The sequence below is a fragment of the Phoxinus phoxinus genome, assembly GCF_949152265.1.
Source record: "Phoxinus phoxinus genome assembly, chromosome: 2".
NCBI classification, from domain to species: Eukaryota; Metazoa; Chordata; class Actinopteri; order Cypriniformes; family Leuciscidae; genus Phoxinus; species Phoxinus phoxinus.
In genome coordinates this window covers 12550483-12571928 of record NC_136877.1, presented here as the reverse complement: position 1 = coordinate 12571928, position 21446 = coordinate 12550483, and the positions used below count along the sequence as shown (strand labels likewise).

The 21446-nt window shown below is 44.0% G+C and overlaps 2 protein-coding genes across 2 annotated transcripts; one reads left to right on the top strand and one right to left on the bottom strand.

Moving 5' to 3' along the window:
- The first annotated feature begins 16045 nt into the window (after positions 1–16045).
- LOC306994738 (histone H2A-like) lies at positions 16046–16932 on the top strand. The gene has a single exon (XM_079605524.1). The coding sequence runs from the start codon at positions 16167–16169 to the stop codon at positions 16551–16553; it is 387 nt and encodes a 128-aa protein (XP_079461650.1). The 5' UTR covers positions 16046–16166; the 3' UTR covers positions 16554–16932.
- Positions 16933–18115: 1183 nt separating this feature from the next.
- Positions 18116–21282, bottom strand: LOC306994642 (histone H2B-like). Its single transcript, XM_079605317.1, has one exon. It carries the CDS (start codon positions 21222–21224, stop codon positions 20850–20852), a length of 375 nt encoding a protein of 124 aa, XP_079461443.1. The 5' UTR covers positions 21225–21282; the 3' UTR covers positions 18116–20849.
- Between the last annotated feature and the right edge of the window lie 164 nt (positions 21283–21446).

Genomic DNA, 21446 nt, shown 5'->3' with positions numbered 1-21446 from the left:
ACTCGCGATGCGTCAATGACGCTTTGGGAACGCTTCTGCATGATTGCGTCTGAAGCACTTATGTCAACTAGTCCAATGGCGAGAGTGGGCGTCACGGGCGGGTGACGTGACGACCAGGAAAGGATAAAGGACATCCGGTTTAGAACCGCGCTAGCTTTTGTGCCTCAGCAAAGCGCTCTGTGTCATACTGTCTGTCTTATTTATTGTTGTGTGTCTCAAGCATAGATATTATGGCGAACAAACAACCTTAGGTCGTGTGTTCCGTCCTGCCCTCTGTCTCTACGGGTGGGGATACACACGATGTATGTGTTGTTTGTTTGGAACGGAGCATGTTCTGTCAGCGCTCGAGGGTGCTGACGAGCATTGCGTGTTACTATCGTACTCGCTCCGTTCCCGCTTGTCACTCTTTGAGGAGGGTGTTCAGGCTCGCGTTCCTCGCAGTATCGGCCCCGTGTTGCCGAGGCAGCACGGAGGTTGGTATTGCGGGGTTCGCAAATGGATCTCGCGGAGGGGTTAGAGACGGGCGCCGCCTTTTCTCTGCCTTTACCCGGGGGATCCAGCGCTCTCTCTCTGGGATCGGAAGCCCGCGCCGCGGCTTCTACCGCCCTGGTTAGAGAGCCCGGTGTTTTAGCAGTCTATCTCTGAGGAGGTAGAGGTGCTGAGCATCGATGCATGTTCACAAGCACAATATATATATGGACAGGAGTATGGGGAGCAAACAGCTTTGGATCGCGACACACGCGAGTCATGTGTTGTTTGTTTGAGAGTGGAGAATGCACGGTCAGCTCTAGTAAAAGGGGTCTGACAGTGTTCATTCATAAATTCCCGACGTGTAACATTTGCACTATCGAGAATTTAGCTCTTCTCCCGATGGCTTTCTTCTCGAGGGAAGAAAGTCATAAAGATTATTTGGCTCGGATCTCGCGTTTGCTGAGGCATCGCGTAGATTACGAGTCTGCAATAATAATAGTGGACTGGACTGGCTACGTTCATTCATGAACGTTACCGACCTGTGTTCACTATCGGGAGTTTCCCCATGCTACTGTTTATTTAAAAGACTGCAATACGAATCCAGTGGACCTTATGCAAATGCAATGCATTGATTAAAGAGATACTGTGTAGCCTATTGCAAGCTATGAATTTTTGATTATTTTATTGTATGTTGAAACTATTTTTATATATAAGCTATATATAAATATATATATATATATTCAGCCTTTCATCCAGACTATATTATCTTGTCTGGTTGATTTTTTCTGTTTGATTCTGAGGAATTAAATAAGTGGGCTGTATTTAAATATATATTCAGCCTTTCATGCAGACTATATTATCTTGTCTGGTTGATTTTGTGCTGTTTGATTCTGAGGAATTAAATAAGTGGGCTGCATTTAAATTTGCTTATCTGACTTTCATTAGTTAGATTCATGCATAAGTTCAGCATTTCATCCAGACCGTGTAACTTGTCTGGTTGATCTTTTACATTTAATTTTGAGGAATTATATGGTAAAATTATGTGCTGAGCATCGGGTTAAGGGAATTTAATATTCTCAATCTCCTGTGTGCAATGAGTTGGAGTTTATAACTTCGTAAATGGGGCTGCTGGGCGGAGCAGCACTAGCCATTAACAAACTCCTTGTACAGGCAGAGTGCCATTTCCTGTGCTCCCCCTCAGAAAGATTGGGGACCAGAATGGCATTCTCTACAGAAGCCTTTAAAGCAGAAGATGGATCTGAGGACCGTTTTCTGTGAAAAAGGCTTCGCCCAAGGTCCTGATGCCACTGGTGTCAGACCTCTGAGGGCAACCCCGAGGTCGTTCTGCCAACCCCGCCACCCTTGGTGCCTCGGGGCGCAGCGGTCTCCAGCGAGCACATGGCTCAGTGTCACCACGACACTGTGTCGAACTCGCACCCTCTGAGGGGGGTTCAAAAACAGTCAGTTCGGTCGTTTCCTGCCAGGATGCTTCAGGTCACCGAAGTGGCTGTTACAATAACACCAGAGGCCAGTCTCGAGGGACTGGTACCCTTAGTAGATTTTCTGACAGAGTGGAAGAATCTGCCGAATATATCTCCATGGGTCCTGCAGATAATAGAGTGAGGTTTCAGAATCTAGTTTCTTTCTCCTCCACCTCGTTACAACGGGGTGCTACTCGCGTTAGTACATCCATAGCAGGCTCTGGTAATGGAGCAAGAAGTAGAGTCTCTATTAGCGTATGGAGCTATAGAGGAGGTGTACTCGCCCGACAGAGAATCGGGGTTTTACAGCCGCTACTTTATTGTTCCGAAAAAGGATGGGGGGTTGCGTCCCTTTTTAGATCTTCGTCTGTTGTATCGTGCAGTCATGAAACTCAAGTTCAAGATGCTCACACAAACAGATCGTGACTCAAATCAGATCCGAGGACTGGTTTGTCACGATAGATTTAAAAGGCGCTTCCTTCCATCCTTCCTCAACAAAGGAAGTTCCTGTGGTTTTCTTTTTGGGGCAAAGAATACCATTATCGGGTGCTTCCATTCGGTCTAGCTATCACTTCGCATGTTCACGAAGTGCGTAGATGCAGCTCTGGCCCCGCCAGGCTGCAGGGCTACGCGTTCTGAACTACATCGATGACTGGCTGATTCTGGCGGAATCAGAGCAGTTAGCGGTTCGGCATCGAGATGTCGTCCTCGCTCAGATGAAGAAATTGGGGTTGAGACTCAATGCCAAGAAGAGTGTGCTTTCTCCATTACAGAGAACCACTTTCCTTGGTGTGGTATGGGAATCAGTCACGATGCGAGCCACACTATCGCCCGTTCGTGTAGCTGCTATCCTCACAGCCACAAAAGAGTTGAAGCTAGGTCAGTCACGCACTGTGAAACAGTTCGAGAAACTGTTGGGCCTCATGGCAGCAGCGTCCAATGTGATACCCTTTGGCCTGCTGTACATGAGACCTTTGCAGTGGTGGCTCAGAACCAGAGGGTTCTCCCCGAGGGGAAACCCACTTTGTACGATCAAGATCACGCGGCGGTGTCTCCGCGCCTTGGTTATATGGAGGAAATACTGGTTCCTATCTCACTGAGCAGTCACGCATTATGAAACAGTTCGAGAAACTGTTGGGCCTCATGACAGCAGCGTCCAATGTGATACCCTTTGGCCTGCTGTACATGAGACCTTTGCAGTGGTGGCTCAGAACCAGAGGGTTCTCCCCGAGGGGAAACCCACTTCGTACGATCAAGATCACGCGGCGGTGTCTCCGCGCCTTGGTTATATGGAGGAAATACTGGTTCTTTTCCCAGGTTCCGGTGTTGGGAGCTCTTTGCCATCGAGTTGCTATCTCGACAGATGCTTCCCTCACCGGCTGGGGAGCGGTAATGGGATGCCGCTCATCCCAGGGAGGAGTCATCATCTTTTTTGGCACATAAATTGCCTGGAGATGATGGCAGTCTTCAATGCGTTGAGACTTTCCTCCCAGACCTGAGGGACCATCATGTGCTTGTCCGTACAGACAACACATCGGTGGTCTCTTACATAAATATGTAGGAGCAGACATCCTGTTGAGGCAGGGGCTGAGGCCCGGGGAATGGAGGCTCCACACTGAGGTGGTGGAGCACATTTGGGGGGTTTATGACCAGCCACAAGTGGATCTCTTCGCGTCTCAGGATACGACACATGGTCCACTTTGGTTTTCCCTCACACACCCAGCTCCCTTGGGGCTGGACGTTGTGGTATGGACATGGCCGAGGCTACGTCTGTACATCTTTCCCCGATTACTCTGCTCCCAGGAGTTCTGGACCCGGACCCGGTGTCTCTCCTCGACGGCTCTCCCTTGGAGAATCTAGTAAGGAGGGACCTTCGGTCTCAAGTGGATTGGGTGATTTTTCACCCAGCCCAGAAATTTGGATCCTGTGGGTTTGGCCTCTGATGGGGCCCAACTCATTGACTTCTCTCAACTGAGGTTGTGGAGACCATACTTCACTCCAGAGCTCCCTCCACGAGGAAACTTTATGTATTAAGTGATGGGTATTCACTTCATTTTACGGGTCTTGGACAGTGGGGCCCAGTTTACTGCCCGATTGGTACAGTGCTGGAGTTACTGCTGGTTCGTTTTGCCGCAGGGTTATCCCCTTCCACACTGAAGGTGTACGTGGCGGCTTTAGTGCCTACCATGTCCCTTTTGGTGGTATTTCCCTGAGGGGGGGGGGAAACCTTTGGTTGTTTCCTCCGTGGTGCTTTTAGACCAGGACAGGAGTATGGCGGCTTATAAGCCTTATTATATATGTAGATATCCCTGTAGGATGTGGTATGCGGCAGGCTGGTCCTCTCCGCTCACATTCGTAAGGTTTTGCTACTTCGACCTGGGCGCTTCCCCAGGTTTTCAAATGCTCTTGTCTTAGTTGTGCAGTATTCACACAGACAGGTTCTGTTTCGTATGGCGTGTTTGGTATTCTCGTTCCCAAAGCGTCATTGACGCATCGCGAGTTCCCTCGAAAGGGAACGTCTCAGGTTACGACTGTAACCCTAGTTCCCTGAGAAGGGAACGAGACGATGCGTCACTTTGCCATACTTCCTACATCCCTGTGATCGTTTTGCTTCGGCCCTTTCGAAGCTAGCGCGGTTCTAAACCGGATGTCCTTTATCCTTTCCTGGTCGTCACGTCACCCGCCCGTGACGCCCACTCTCGCCATTGGACTAGTTGACATAAGTGCTTCAGACGCAATCATGCAGAAGCGTTCCCAAAGCGTCATTGACGCATCGTCTCGTTCCCTTCTCAGGGAACTAGGGTTACAGTCGTAACCTGAGACGTTTTCAACGAGACATAAACCACTAGCGCTTGCTGGATTTCTGCCATGCCAAGTCATGTAAGGGTGCTTTCACATCTGTAGTTCGGTTCATTTGGTCCGGACCAATGGAGAAAAATTATACTTTGTAGCATTTTTCAGGCGTTTTGGTTCCTTTTCACACCACACTGATTGCTCTGGTCCGAATCAGTTTATGAAACGAACCAAAATGCAGTCACGTGACAACATCCACATCACTCGTTGGCCAGATGGGTCTTGAACGTATTTTCATTACTGCACTTTGATTGTCAGAATTAACGTGCGGGAAAATTCCAACAGAACTGACGGAAGTAAACAAAGAGGAGGAAAATCCAGCAGACAACACGCCGCTTTTTACTATGGAGAAATGACTTTGTGGGCTGATTGTATCCCTGGTCATAGTTTATTATATTAGTTTGTCTACTCCACTTAGGCAAACAATAACATTTGAGAATGAAGCGAGAATGCGGCTTGAAAATAATGTTTTAGCCTATACAATGCACGCAGCGAGTCACTTCAGGAGGAGGCAACGCGTGCATTAATGTTGCTAAACATTGACATAATGCACAGCGCGGCTGACTACGGCAGCTGGTTTAGTCCAAAAATGCGCAGTTCTTTGGCAGTTGGGTCTGTTCGAGGTCGGATCACGTTCTCACCACAAACGAAGCGCTCCAGAGTTCGTTTGAAAGCGTACCGAGACCACCTCTCCTAGGAGGTCTCGGTACGCTTGTTTGGTCCGCTTTTGGTGCGCACCCGAGTGCGATTGCTGCATTCTCACCTGCCCAAACGAACCGCACCAATTCGGAAAACGAACTCTAGTGCCGTTTATCTTTGAAATATTTTTTCTTCACTTGCTACAATAGATTTGTAATAATTTAATTATGTTTATGCTATATTGATAGATGTGGTCCGAAACAGATGCGCGTAATAAATAAACTAAACTTGGGCGAAATAAACAAAGCCACATTTTATATGTTTTGGGCTAAAATTGGACCAAATCAGACCGACCAAACAAAGCCCAAATTTCAACGTCTATTTTTGGACTAAATTTGGACCAAATCAGACCGACCAAACAAAGCCCAAATTTCAACGTCTATTTTTGGACTAAATTTGGACCAAATGAGACCGACCAAACAAAGCCCAAATTTCAACGTCTATTTTTGGGCTAAACTAGGACCAAATCAGACCGACCAAACAAAGCCCAAATTTCAACGTCTATTTTTGGGCTAAATTTGGACCAAATCAGACCGACCAAACAAAGCCCAAATTTCAACGTCTATTTTTGGGCTAAACTAGGACCAAATCAGACCGACCAAACAAAGCCCAAATTTCAACGTCTATTTTTGGGCTAAATTTGGACCAAATCAGACCGACCAAACAAAGCCCAAATTTCAACGTCTATTTTTGGGCTAAATGAAGGCCATGACGGGCCGACTTGATTTAGCCCAAAAAACAACGTCCAAATGACGTCCGGTTGTTTTACAACTAAAAGAGTGTGTGGAAAGTAGCAGCTAAACAATTAATATGTGACAACTGTTTACGAGAGGAATATGAATGATCGACATTAATACAGGGATGCAAGCTACTGAACTGTTTATGAAATTGCATCGTTTTGAATATGCTTTAACTTGCATTTGATTCATATACTTCTTAACTGAATGTGACAAGACAAGACACGTTTTGCGTTTTCGATATTTCTGACATAATAAGAATGTGTGTATATTTTAAAACTAAAATATTATTTGTAAGTGACCGGGGATGGTTGTAACACGGGTTAACTTTGCACTTTCAAAGTTACAATCACCTGATTACTTCACACATGCTTGGTTTAGTCCTTGTGACAAAAACATATTTTGATGCAAGAAAGTAACTTTTTTTTTTCTTTTTTTTTTTTACTTCATTTAATTTTGTTATGGCAATTTCTGCTTAAGTTAAACTAATTTTCATGCAAGTTGTTAGTGCTAATGTTTTTGGCTCTTATAAGCTGTAAGGTGAGTAGTTCTTGCTACAAGACTCAGGGTTAGTTGTAACAGCAAAGCATGGTCTTACCCCTGTTAAAATATACCTGTGCATTTTACTGTAAAATACTGGCAGCAGGGTTGCCAGCCGGTTATTCTAATTTTTACAGTATCTCTGTGAATAAATTTACAGAATTTCCCTGTATTCTCTGATTACTGTAAATAATTGTATTTTAAAATAGTTGGGTGCAAAAAAACACACACACACACACACACACACACACAAAAAAAACATATATGCCCTAATCTCGAAAAACAGGTCTAAATGTATTTATACTTTTCAAATTTGTATGGAAAACAAATTCATAAAACTGTGTTTTTTTACATTCGTATTGTGATTTACAAAATAATCGTATTCTTTAAATGGACATTAAATTAAATATATTTAAATTACTCGAAATATAAATTAGCCATCATGACAATTCACACAAAGAAGAATACGCAATCTGCACAAATTTAAAAACAAAAGTTGACCAACATGATCATAATAAAATACCTTTTCTTTTCACCACTTCATAAACATGGCCAAACAATGACCCAAAGTCCAAAAAACGTCTCAGGTTACAACTGTAACCTATGTTCCCTGAGAACAGGGAACGAGACAATACGTCATCGACGCTATGGGGAACGCCTCAGGCGTGACAGGTGTCTGAAATCACAATCAAATCACGGCAATCACATTGACCGGCGACAGCCCGTGAATCATTACGTGAATGATTAACGTGCGACCTGGAAGTATATAAGGGCGCCTTGCAAACATGACAAATCATCCTTCGTCTGAAGGGACTGTTTGGTAGGCAGGCCCCGAGGCATGGCAGGGAGACGTATTGTCTCGTTCCCTGTTCTCAGGGAACATAGGTTACAGTTGTAACCTGAGACGTTCCCTTTCGAAGGTAACTCAACAATACGTCATCGACGCTATGGGGAACGATATACCCACTCCGCCATGCTGAGGGGAGTGCATGCCAGGAGGCAGTGACAACTGTCAGAACCAGCAAATTCAAAATGAAATGCAAGAACCACTCACCCTCAGGTCACACTGGGCTGTCAGTGACAGCATTCCCTACGGTCATAGCCCAAGCTATAAGCCTAGCAGGAGGAACTCCAAATATGTAATCCGAAGGCCTACCTGGGCCTGCTCAAAGGCCTAGGACCACAACTTCAATTTAGAAGGGGTCCCTTCTAGGGAATGTGGCTAGGGAACCCGAGGGAACCCCAGCCAGTCACTATACGGGGGAATATACCACCCGAAATGCCACCAGGACGGCCTGACCTGGTGTCACTACGTCGGACACTTCAGTCTGGCCAAATTCCTGTCTGTCTGGAGACAGAGCCTCTGGACATTTGCCTTAGGTAAGGCATCCAACCCGAGGGACTGCGAAGCTGGCAGTGAAACCTCAGCCCGGATCTCAGAGACGGGATATCCCGGAGAGTATGACTCAGCATAGTGCTTTAAACCCTTGCTAGAGAGGGGAGTTTCTCTACTCGATCCACGGATCTACCCAGTGTTTGTGTTTGAAACACTGAGGAGGCCTGTGAAGGCCTAGGGGCTGATCTAACTGGGAGGCCTCACGAGAGGCCTACGACCGTCTGACCAGACTCAGGAGTCCAAACACTCATAGAGACCCTCAGTGAGGGGAGCAATGGACTGACTGGTAGGAAACCAGGCTGTAGGCAGAGAAGTTCCGGGAGGGAACCAGTAGCAGAGGACGAACACTTTAGTTGAGCCAGGGCGCGAGCTCGCTTTTAGCAGCGGCCAAATGAGGCCAGCTGAACTGATAGCAGGCGGCCACTAGCTTCCAGAACCCAGCATCGTTGGGGAACCACTCACAGGGAGGCCTGGCAAAGCCTACTACCTGATAACCACAGTAAGTGGGAGCTCATATTCAGGAAGGCCTGGTGAGGCCTGCAACCTGATAACCACAGTATGTGGGAGCTCATAACCAGGAAGGCCTGGTGAGGCCTGTAACCTGATAACCACAGTATGTGGGAGCTCATAACCAGGAAGGCCTGGTGAGGCCTGTAACCTGATAACCCCAGTATGTGGGAGCTCTTATGACCAGGAAGGCCTGGTGAGGCCTGTAACCGGATAACCACAGTATGTGGGAGCTCTCATGACCAGGAAGGCCTGGTGAGGCCTGTAACCTAGCGACCACAGTGTGTGGGAGCTCAAAACCAGGAAGGCCGGATGAGGCCTGTAACCTGATAACCACAATATGTGGGAGCCCACATTCAGGAAGGCTGGGTGAGGCCTGTAACCTGACATGTGGAGACTCATAACCAGGAAGGCCTGGTGAGGCCTGTAACCTGATAACCACAGTATGTGGGAACTCACCTTCAGGGAGGCCTGGTGAGGCCTATTACCTGATAACCCCAGCATGTGGGAGCTCATGACCAGGAAGGCCTGGTGAGGCCTGTAACCTGATAACCACAGTATGTGGGAACTACCTTCAGGGAGGCCTGGTGAGGCCTACTACATGGCAGCCACGATACTTGGGAGCTCACATTTAGGGAGGCCCGGAGCGGCCTACCACCTGATAATCACATTATGTGAGAACATGCCTTCAGGGAGGCCCGGTGAGGCCTACTACCTGATAGTAGGTCAGGCTAGCTGTCCAGTTGCCTGTCCTTTGGGCTTGCCTACAGGGAGGCCTGGTAAGGCCTACTACCTGATAGCCACCGTAAGTTTGAAATCACCTTCAGGGAGGCCTCAACTGGTAGCTATGAGCCCTGAATCTGGGTGACGGTTAGAAGGTGGCCTGCTAAGGCCAGCCCACTGGGGACTCGCCTATCAGGGAGGCCTGGTTGGGCCTACTAGCTGACAGCAAGTCAATCTGCTCCAAAGGTACACTGTTGGGAATCATACCACACCAACAAGTATGTCCCACAATGTTGGGACTCACTTCCGAGGAGGCCTGTTTAGGGCCTACTACCCATCAGTGAGTCAACTGCCCGAACCACCAAGGCCAGCCACATGAGGTGAGCTGGCCTACAGCGCCCTCATGGGAGCTGCCCATTCAGGAGGCCTGCTGAGGCCTACTACCTAATGGCGCAGCCTTCGTTGGCAGATAAGCTGTTTAGACAGCGCCTACAGCATGCTGGTACCTAATCACATTGCCCATGGCAGTGTACTCAGCGAGAGCGCTAGCACCCTTTGAGCAAGGGGAGTACAACATACGCCACTCTGCCTCAATGGAGGCCCCAAAGTCAGGGGCCTACCAACTGTAAGCATGGGCGTCAGCTCATGGCAATGCTCTGGCTTCAGGGGAGCGTACTTCGACCAAAAAAGAAGTGAAGGCTAGAACTTTCCGCTCAACCCGAGCCACAGTGTGCGAGGTAGGATAATACAGAACTGAAAGTGAAGGACTCAGAACTGCCCTGTATCACAGGGGAGTACTCCGTATGCTAGTTCTGCACGGCAGGGTCGGGCAAACAGACCCAGCCTCCTCGTGAGGCGAAAGGCGGCCTCACCCTGCTCAATAAAGACACATTGTACCGGGGAGGCCTATTAGAGGCCTAACCCAGGATCTTTATAAACCATACCTCTGCACCACGCTGCATTACTCTTGTCGCCCCAGAATGCAGAGAAGGGGGCGGGCCTTGGCCTAACGACTCCATTGGAGGAGGCTGTCATACAGGGATGCTAGGAACCTAAATTCACACAGTGAAGGTTCAGAGGCAGAAATGCTAAAGCAGAGCTCCTCTACTATCCCTGGCACAGCCTAGGCCAGCTAAAGAGGCGGCCCTGGTGAGGGCCAACCTGCAAGCATAGATCTACCTGAGGGCTCGGAGGAGCCACAGCCTAACAGAAAAATAGTTATTATTATTTCATACAAATGGCTGCAGAATCGCTCAGCCCAATGAAAAATTTTTTCAGACAGAGCTCAAAGGGGGCGATGTACTCAGGAAGGAAGTCAAACGGTCCCGTGGGCCGGACATATAGATCTATCTGAAGCTCAAGCGTCAGTCAAACTCAGAACAAAAAACTGTTCCTAATTGAGAGAGACCAACTACTCTACCCTGAGGTGGCTAAGAGCCAGCCACCTAAAGGGGAACTTCAGGGCCCCAATAATCCAGATTTTTCCTCCTTACCTTATTCTTTCTGCATTGACATGCCCATAACTCTATACAGGGAACGAGGTCTGTAGAGAGATACATATTAGTATACATTCTTCAGAAATTACTCTTAAGAAGACCAGACAGCTCACCTGCGGCGTGCGGAGTGAAGACTCGCCAGGTAGTTTCTTAGGAACCTGGGGTCCATCACTTTACATGCCTGAAAGAGGCGCTCTCACAGGCCAAGCCTAGGCGGGCCATCAGAACATCGTTCTCATCATAGGCCCCGCCCCAGGCCTGATGTGATGAACGCCTGGGGAGTCGGAAGCAGGAGAGGGCAGATTTGATGACCCTCGGAAGGAGTTATCCTTCAGCGGCGCTGACGCTTCTGCTGGATAACATCCCTCAAATCTCTCCTGTTGCGGGAGTCACGCCTTTTCTGCGCCCTGCTCCTACCTGGAGGGGGCGCACGAGAGGTGACACTGGCTCGCTGGCCCCGCCTCTGGTCCTCAGACCGGGATGGGCCAGGTCCTCCCGCCTGCCTGGGCGCGGACCCGGATCTCAGCGGTATGCATGTTTTAAATGCTGCTGAGCGCGCCTTCGCCTCTCTGAACTTCCCCACCACCGCCTCTACGGAGGTGCCGAAGAGTTCAGAGGGCGAAACCGGTGAATCGAGGAAAAAGGACTTCTCTTTCTCCCCGATGTCGGCCAGATTCAACCACAGATGTCTCTCCGTGGCCACCATTGCTGCCATCGACCGGCCGATCGAAGCAGCGGTTTGTTTGGTGGCCCGGAGAGCAAGATCTGTGGTGCGGCGCAGCTCAGTCACCGCCTCAGGGGACAACCCTGCCCCCTGGTCGAGATCCCTCAGCAGGTCGGCCTGGTACGCCTGCAGGACCGCCATGGTGTGCAGGGCAGCACCAGCCTGACCTGCTGCCGAGTATGCTCTACCATTCAAACGGGCCGTAGTTTTCAGCGGTTTGGATGGTAGGGTTGGAGCTCTCAGTGTCGACGCCCGTCCAGAGACGAGATAGTTCGCAAACGTCTCGTCAATGGGCGGCATCGACACATATCCATACTCTCCGATCCCCTCGACATCAGCGAAACTAGCCCGCTGATGCCGGTGAATACGGGCAGAATATGGATTCTTCCATGCCTTCTCGACCTCAGTGTGGAGGTCGGGGAGAAATGGAAGGCTCACCTGAGCTGGTGGTCTATGGCCGGGGAGAAACCGATCATCGAGCCTGCCACGAGCGGTTTCTCCTCTAGCGCGCTGCCATGGCAGCTGCAGCTTGCCGGCGGCGCGCTCCATCACATCCACCAGCTCTGCATACACGGAGCAGGATGGCTGAGGGGGTTCAGAATCCACCTGACTCTCAACCTCCTCAGCCATCTCCTGCGCGTCCTGAAGAGCACTAGCTGCAGGAATAGTCGGTGAAAGGCTATCATCATCCACCTGCAGCTCACCCTCGTCAGTTGTCGAGTCATCTGAGAGGTTTACAGCCCTCTCAAGGTGATCGACAAGCTCCATCTGGGAGCCCCATGACGCAAGTCGCCGCTCTGCCTCGGCACGAGCGGGACCTGAACCACGGGGCTTCCCAGATGCTGACCCCCCTTCACTCGAGAAGAGGGACAGACGAGAGCGGAGCGTTTTCAAGGAAAAACGCTCACAGTTTGCACAGGAAGCTCCCTCGAGAACCTCCCGTGCGTGCTCTTCACCCAGGCAAAAAACGCACAGCTGGTGTGTGTCCTCCGGCGTCAGATATCGAGGACACGGGTCGGCACACTTCTGAAAGCAACTGGCTTTTGCTGCACGCTTCATTTCTCCGTTCGTGAATTTGCGTTCAAACATACAGTCCCTGAAGACGAAAAGATGATTTGTCATGTTTGCAAGGCGCCCTTATATACTTCCAGGTCGCACGTTAATCATTCACGTAATGATTCACGGGCTGTCGCCGGTCAATGTGATTGCCGTGATTTGATTGTGATTTCAGACACCTGTCACGCCTGAGGCGTTCCCCATAGCGTCGATGACGTATTTTTGAGTTCCCTTCGAAAGGGAACTTCTGATCAAATAAAAGGAGAACAATTTGGCTGTTCACAGAATGCAACGAGTTTCTAGAAATATTGAAAAGAACAAAGATGACAATACATTAGATATTATTATAAAACATAATGATAAAGTCTGAGACAGACAGATACAGTTAGAGACATAACGAATATTAAACTGATACAATAAAAGAAACTGAAAGTGTTTGTGTGTTTCTTAAGTTTTAGAAATTCCATGAGTGGCAACATGTGGATTCACTGCAACCGGTTTCTTCATTTGCCATCAAGATGGAAATGTTCCTTTCGAAAATTGTTCCTCTCTCCGGATTAATACAAAGCACCTATAGGGTCATGGAAACAGACGTAATTAAGATTGGGTTAAGCTTTTGAGGCTCTTAATCGTGTTTTTGAAATTGGACCCGTTAGAGCAGTGTTCACCCAGAAAGTTTTTGATGTCCCACTAAACATTTAACTGTTTGATAGTGTTACATCTGGGGGCTGTTTAGACCGTTTTCAACTAAAACATAAGTCTTTTATGCGTTTTTGAAAACTATATTATCTTGGTGTAAACAAAAACGTGAATCTGTGAAAACGGTGACGTCATACACATGCGAGGATATACGTGTTTAGTAGGCTTTTAGTAAGGATCCCTAAGGGTGATATATGTTTTCGAAAACTTTGTGTTCAAAGGTTTTGACAAGATAAAGGGGACTTTATATCAGTGGAGAACATTCTAAAATTGGGATTACAGTGAATTTACAACCCGATCTCATCGCAATTCATGCGTATACAAGGTGGCTAATTTGTACGAATATGTTACGTTTTTGGTAAATCGTACATATTTTACGAGTTGCCCATTTCGTATGAATTCGTACAAATACTTACCCCCTTTTTAAAAAAAAGTACCTTCCCGTATTTACAGTATATAGTACATTTTTACTGTAAAACGTGCCATGATCTTTCCTTCAGTATTATATTTTAATACATAGGCCTATATATATATAAAATATATAAAAGTATATATATAAAAGTGGACAATGGATTACAGGAAAAGTAAATATATAAATATATAAATATATATATATATATATATATATATATATATTTATATATTTACTTTTCCTGTAATCCATTGTCCACTTTTTCTATTTAATGTAAAACTGTACAAATTATAAATTACTGTATTTCAACAGGTCTCAGTAAATAACAAAAAAGCAGCAATGACAACGGTGTAACGTTGATTTAACTTTCAGTTTTCATCAAAAACTCGGCTTTTACCAAACCTGCCGTAACATTTATACATAAAATGTTCATATTACAGAATTTTAAACCAATTCATGAACAAATTTAGTCATAAGAACTGCCCAAAAACTTACAAATTCAAAAAACTCTCCTGAGTAGAATGTATTTGCTCTTAAAGTGATAGTTCACCCAAAAATTATAATTCTGTTATTGATTACTCACCCTCATGCCGTTCCAAACTTGACTTTCATTCATATTCGTAACGCAAATTAAGATATTTTTATAAGTCTGATAGCTTTCTGTCCCTCCATTGACATCATATGCTACTACCGCTTTCAAGGCCCAGAGAGGTAATATCATGTCAATATCGTGATATATTTTGTTTCCGGAATTGATTATACTTCTCATGTTGCCAGCCTTGTTCAAAGAGAATCTTTGAAAGAATGAAAGAGCTTCATTGTGGGGAGGTGCACATGTTTCTCTGTCAATGACCTGAATGTCTATCATAAATGCATTTTATCATTCTTGAAATACTTACTGCCCATGTACAAATGGGGTGAATAATAATTTGTCTCTCCATCAGTTAACTCACATGTGATCATACAATTTGATTGAGATCAAATCTGTTTTGTGCTTTTGTCTTTTAGAGTGAACCATCTTGAACATGTCCAACAGTTCAAGTAGCCACTGACTGGAAAAATCTAAGTCACGTCAGTCATCAGAGTTGATGGATCTGGATGAAGGGGTTCCTGCTGCATTGTATGATGTTTTGTCTCACTTGAAGAACACCCTGATGTTTCTTCAGCGATATGTTTTTAAACTTACTGTGGATGGTGACAAGCCTCTTCCCCGTAACCAGAGTAATCAACCTCTTAACCCTCTGATGTCTTCATTTGGGGTGACACTAGTGATATTTGGGGTCTCCATGCAGGGACCCCAGACAATAACATGTAATTTTGTAACAGAATACTAGTTTTTTTTTTTTTTTTTTTTACAAATGTAATTTTACTCTGTTTATTGTTTTTACTCCACATTTGTGCAGTTTTTGGAGGAGTTATGATGTATTTTAAATGTATATAAATACATTTAAAAAAAGTTTTTTTATAGGTTTTTTATACAAAATGTTATTGTACAATTCACTTTATAAAAGACCCACAGTTTTTCAATTTCATTTATGGGGATAACATGGCTAATTTATGGTTTAGTGTAAAATGTTTGCCCATATTTTGAAAAATGTAGTTTTAAAAGTAAAAAATTATAATTTTAGAGCCATATCATGTTCTTCATAAGAAGATATCCTTGTTTGGTACAGATCCTTGCAAACATCACTAAATATGTTTTCAATTCAAATGAGAATGATTATGTAAATATGATAGTTTCCTCTTATATCGCAAATCATAATGCAATTGCAAAAATGTCTAATATATAATGATTAGCCTATTTAAAGCTATGAATTGTACTCCAAAATATTCAAAGTAATATGGCTCACTTTTTTTTTTTTTTTTTTCATCAGATGGGTTCTAGAAAATGAGAACACTGTGAGCTGCACCTGATGGCGATGCAGGGTCTCCATGCAGACCTCAATGTTGCAGCATCAGGGCTTATCATTAACCCAAAGCTGTCATGGATGAGCGAATGAGCCCACAGCCTTCAATGCATAGTTAAGGCCCTTTTGGTGACTTCGAGATGATATATAATCTTTCTGTCTCCAAAAACCATCAATTGCCTCCTGTGAAATGTCTCTCCTACTGTGACAGCTGCCATAACGCGGGTCACCGAATGTTGACTGTTTGTCCGAGTGAGTGAAGGGGGCGTGGCTTAGCATAGGTTCCCGCCACAAATTGGGTTGGGCTTTGGAGAGACGATCAGTGATTGGTTTGAATCTTTACGGACTCTAAACCAATGGGCAAGGGGCACTCTAGTTTAAAGACAGTTTGTAGAAGAAAGAATTGCCATTCATTCTTCTTTCTGTAAACTTCGATTCAGGAGGTAGTAGAAATTACATCCAATAATGAGCGGCAGAGGCAAAACCGGTGGCAAAACAAGAGCGAAAGCCAAGACTCGCTCATCCAGGGCAGGACTGCAGTTCCCCGTCGGCCGTGTTCACAGGCTTCTCCGCAAAGGCAACTACGCCCAGCGCGTCGGTGCCGGTGCTCCTGTTTATCTGGCGGCTGTGCTCGAATATCTTACCGCTGAGATCCTGGAGTTGGCTGGAAACGCCGCTCGGGACAACAAGAAGACCCGCATCATTCCCCGTCACCTGCAGCTGGCAGTGCGCAATGACGAGGAGTTGAACAAACTTCTTGGCAGAGTGACCATTGCTCAGGGCGGCGTGCTGCCCAACATCCAGGCCGTCCTGCTGCCCAAGAAGACCGAAAAGGCGACCAAATCCAAATAAACGGACTGAAGTCAGTTTCCTCAATACCAAAAGGCTCTTTTAAGAGCCACCTATTTCATCTCGTATAGAGCACTTTTGTCTGTTTTAATATATAAGCATAAACTTGAGTTGTGGTTAATCAAGAAAATGAATCGCCAAAACATTCATAATATTAAATTTCCCCTAGTGTATAATTACAAATACAACAGCAGCTGGAACAAAGTGTGAAAACTGCGAATTATGAACAGAATAATTAATATTAGATTGAAATCGTTCTTGTCTTTTTTTGGTTGCAGTGGTTTTATATTAATATGATTCTTTCAGAATGAGTAAATGCGAACATGATGCCATGTTTAATGCGCAACAAGCAAAGTTGTTAATAAAAGAGAAAAAAAGCGCCACCTTGAGCGGGAAACCCTTCGTTTGTTCGAAAAAAGGAAACCCGCAATCATTGGCTAGCAGACATAAGCACACGTCACACATTAGCCAATCACAATGTAGGCTACACGTCTGCTTTAATGCATCTTATTTGAAGGGACAGCCATTTGGTGATACCCGAAACCAGTGGATGTTACTGCAGTACTACCGATGTAGCCTACGCTCAACGGCTGTCCGAAATCTCTCACTGGTTTCATCCTCTCCTTCAAGTGAACAGTATAAGTGGACTAACGTAGTGAATGAGGCTTTTGGGGGGTGTATAAAACGTGACAATGGCTTGTTCCGCACAGATCTTATTTCAGCCATTTAACCTAAACCCATAAAAAAAATCATTGACTTCAGGACGATGAAACCGGAAAAGCAAAATTTGCTAACTCGATTCCGCATTTTGGCCGACAAAGTGATGTCATACCTGCACCAATACTAACTGGTCAAACATAGAAGGCAGGTTTAACTGGTCACAGAAGAGGAGCGCCAAGCATTTTTTTTTGTTTGTTTCATCTGACCATAGAACGTTTGAAAAGTATACTGGAACTTCAAATGGGACGGGTTCTATGGTCAGATGAAACAAAAAAATAGCTTTTTTGGCAGCAAACACTTAAGATGGGTTTGGTGCACACAGGGATAAAAAAGTACCCCATGTGTAAAATGAAATACTCTGCTAATGCTGTGGGCCTAATTTTCTGCCAGAGGTCCTGGACATCTTGTTCAGATAGATGGCATCATGGATTGGATCAAATACCAACAGATACAAAATCGAAACCTAACAGACGTGCTAGAAATCTTATAACGGGCCATGTTTGGATCTTCCAACAGGACAGTGATCCAAAAACAAATATCAAAATCAAAACAAAAATGGGTCACTGAGCACTAAACCAGCATCTGCACTGGCCACCCCAGTCCCTGGCCTGAACCCTATAGAAAATGAGTGGGTTGAACTGAAGAGAAGAAGTGCCAACATGGATCTGGCAATCGGACGGATCTGGAGAGATTCTGTATGGAGAAATGGTCTCTGATCTCTTGTCAGGTGTTCTCCAAACTCATCAGGCATTATAGAAGACTCAGAGCTGTTATCTTGGGTAAAGGAGGTTGCAAACATATTTATTAAAAGGGGGCAAATAATTGTTCCCTACGTGTTTTGGAGAAAAAAACATTTATTTCATAATGTGATTTTCCCCCCACTTTCAATTATTTTACTTCAATAAAAGGTAAGATTTTTGCACATTTTTAAAATATAATATCGAAAGGATTAACAATGCAGATTTATTTTTTACAGCCATCTTTGATCATATTCTGTGGTAAGCCTGTTGATAATGCAGACAACGTCCTCTCTTGCATCTGAGCAATGCAAGCAAAAACACTTCCAAGTCCTGTCTGAAGCTGAGCAGGGTAGCCTACCAAAGACAAGAAGCAATAATAATAATAATAATAAGCTGCACATGTATAATATAATTATACAAAATATGGTTTTGCTACAAATCAAAATAAAGTGAGCTTAATTTAACAAAAGTAACAAACAAATATTTATTTCTAAAAAAAAAAAATGTAAATTATTTTATGCATAACAGGGTTTCCAACTTTGTTTTGGTTGGAGTGAGATTTTGATGACATCAGTGACACAAGGTTTCTGGATCCAAACAATTTTATCTTAATAATGCAAATTATGGAAGCCAAATGTTCATTGGTGAACATTTGATTAACTTTTTTAGAAACTGTTCCTATTAACTTAGCTAATAACTAATTAGTTTATTAAAAACAATTACTTTTTGTATGATGGCAAAAAGGTGTAGTAAATGAGCATTCATGTTATAGTTCAAGTATATACAATATAAGCTTGCTTGTCCACAGATGTAAAGCACAAAGACAGATTAAAATGGCTATTATAATAAGGAAAAGCAAAGGCACATGCAAACAGGTCAAATGTAGAACGTTCTTTATAAGAAAACAAACATGCAGCCAATGAATAGGGTCACATTGTCATGTATTGTTCTTTGATGTAAAGGACTCACATTATGAAATATGAAAATACATATTTTAATCAAAATGTTTGATTTGGCAACTTGTCCATGTCATTAAACACAGATGGATGCACTTCTTGGCACATTGTTTCACCCAAAGATATTTTAATAAAGAACAAGAGCAGTTCCTGTTTTGCTATAGTCTCACACATTACTTTACTTAAATGTTTAAGTATTAAACTCAACATTTATTGTTGTTGTTGTTGATAGGCTGTTTGTTTTTGTGACACATAAGGAACAAATAATTCCACTGAAATATTTGAGTTTGACATGGAGATTTGAGGTTTGTAAACTGGTGTGTTAGTCATGTTTGTCTGCATTGAGCAATTTAGAGCTGTGATGTTTACTTTTGACAACGATATAAATCAAGCAGTTTCTATATATATATCGCTTTATGTGAGTGAACTGTATACAAAACTGTATACTTATAGTTTGAAGTTTGGGTTAATTTGTTATGCTGTGATATAGGATTTATGAATCTGTAAGGTTGTGTAGAATTTGTAGCAATTTGGTGTAGTGGCAAGCATAATCATTATTAAGATGTTTCATTATGTGAGATAATTGAACATTTTGTTTATATCGTTCAGCCTCGAAGCAGACAATTAATTGAAAGTCATGCCATAGCACTCATAATTAATATGCTTTGGTAAAAATAATTTTAAATTAAGAGTGTTTCTGAGCCTGTATATAATAAAATAAAATAATAAGTTTGCATTTTAGATGCATCTCTTTATATTGTTTCGTTTACAGTTTTCTTTAAAAACACTTCCTAAAAGTTGTACTTGCAACCATTCATGCATCTAATCTTCAGACCAAGTTTGCAAAACGCTAAACATCATTCAAAACTAACAGCTCTTGTTTAGTTATAGGAAACACTGCCATTCAAATGCCACAATCATTTCCCGATAACCTACACCCAATGATCACGTGTGAAAACATAGCTGATTTATTCACTTAGAAATTGAAACTCTTGTTTTCAGAAATAAATATTTTTACCCTCTTGCATTTCTGTTTATAGTTTAACTTTAAATACATAATTTGTTCACTTAGAAATCAAACTCAATGCTTTCAGAAAAAAAAAAAAAATTTATTTTGTATATATTTTTATAAATAGGCCTACCTAATTTCAAACCTCAATGTTTGAGGAACATGTCTTTTCTGTTTAAAAGCAAATACTGAATATACATTTTAAGTCACCTCTAAAAGCGCTTTATATAACAGTCAAAGCTTTACAATAAACCAATTAAAATTCTGCAGTAGAGCAGCTCTAACAAGCCAAACATATCATTATTCAGCTCAAGTCAGTTTAGTGTTGATTCAGTTTAATCAATAACTGTACAAATCAGTGTGTGCACATGTGCGTGTAACAATCCTGTCTAAATTGCACACTGAACAAGCAAAAGACAAGAGTTTTACATTTTTCACATCCGTTGGCGTTTATAAGGCTAATCATTTCATGGGTTGCGTGAAATTGCTAAACAAATAACCATTTTTTAAATTAAAAAGTTTTGAATGAGGCTTTATGCACCATTTTGCGTAGTGTGCGTTTTATAGTTGTGTGTAGTTGAAAAACTAAATGATCTTGTGGTTTTCAGAAATTATATATACCATTGATAAAAAAATAATACAGAACTGACATATTTTATGTAGGCTAGACTACTTTATATATATATATAAAAAAAAAAAAAAACCGCTCAATTTATAATACTCTTGTTTTTATTATTAACCACACACTGCTGAAATGGGTTTCACTGCCACAAACAAAACAATTGAATCATCTTACAAGCATTATAAGCTCTTCAAACGAAAAGATGGGTGGCTCTTAAAAGAGCCTTTGGGTAGCTGATTAGCAGGCGATGCTTTATTTGGAGCTGGTGTACTTGGTGACGGCCTTCGTGCCCTCAGACACGGCGTGTTTGGCCAGCTCACCCGGCAGCAGCAGTCGCACAGCGGTCTGGATCTCTCTCGACGTGATGGTGGAGCGCTTGTTGTAATGAGCGAGACGAGACGACTCACCGGCGATGCGCTCAAAGATGTCGTTGACGAAAGAATTCATAATACCCATCGCCTTGGAGGATATACCAGTGTCAGGATGAACCTGCTTCAAGACTTTGTAAACATATATGGCGTAGCTCTCCTTCCTAGTCTTTCTGCGCTTCTTTCCTCCCTTCCCGGCGGTCTTGGTGACGGCCTTCTTGGAGCCTTTCTTAGGCGCGGATTTGGCTGGTTCAGGCATGATGCAGCGTTTACAAAGCTGTAAACTGACGAATCAATGTGAGCTAAAGTGCGACACAGGGGCTTTTATTCACTACCCTATGCTAATTTTTAAAGAGAAATAGGAGGCTTCTGATTGTCTGTTTTCATGGGCCAAACCCATAAAATCGTATTTCATTGGACAACGCAAAGCATCACTTGCGGACTGAGGGCCAATCACATGCGGTTATATGACAGCCCCGCC

Bases quoted from the DNA above. Each gene is read 5' to 3' on its own strand.
- LOC306994642 (XM_079605317.1), bottom strand. From the start codon at position 21,224: ATGCCTGAACCAGCCAAATCCGCGCCTAAGAAAGGCTCCAAGAAGGCC.
- LOC306994738 (XM_079605524.1), top strand. From the start codon at position 16,167: ATGAGCGGCAGAGGCAAAACCGGTGGCAAAACAAGAGCGAAAGCCAAG.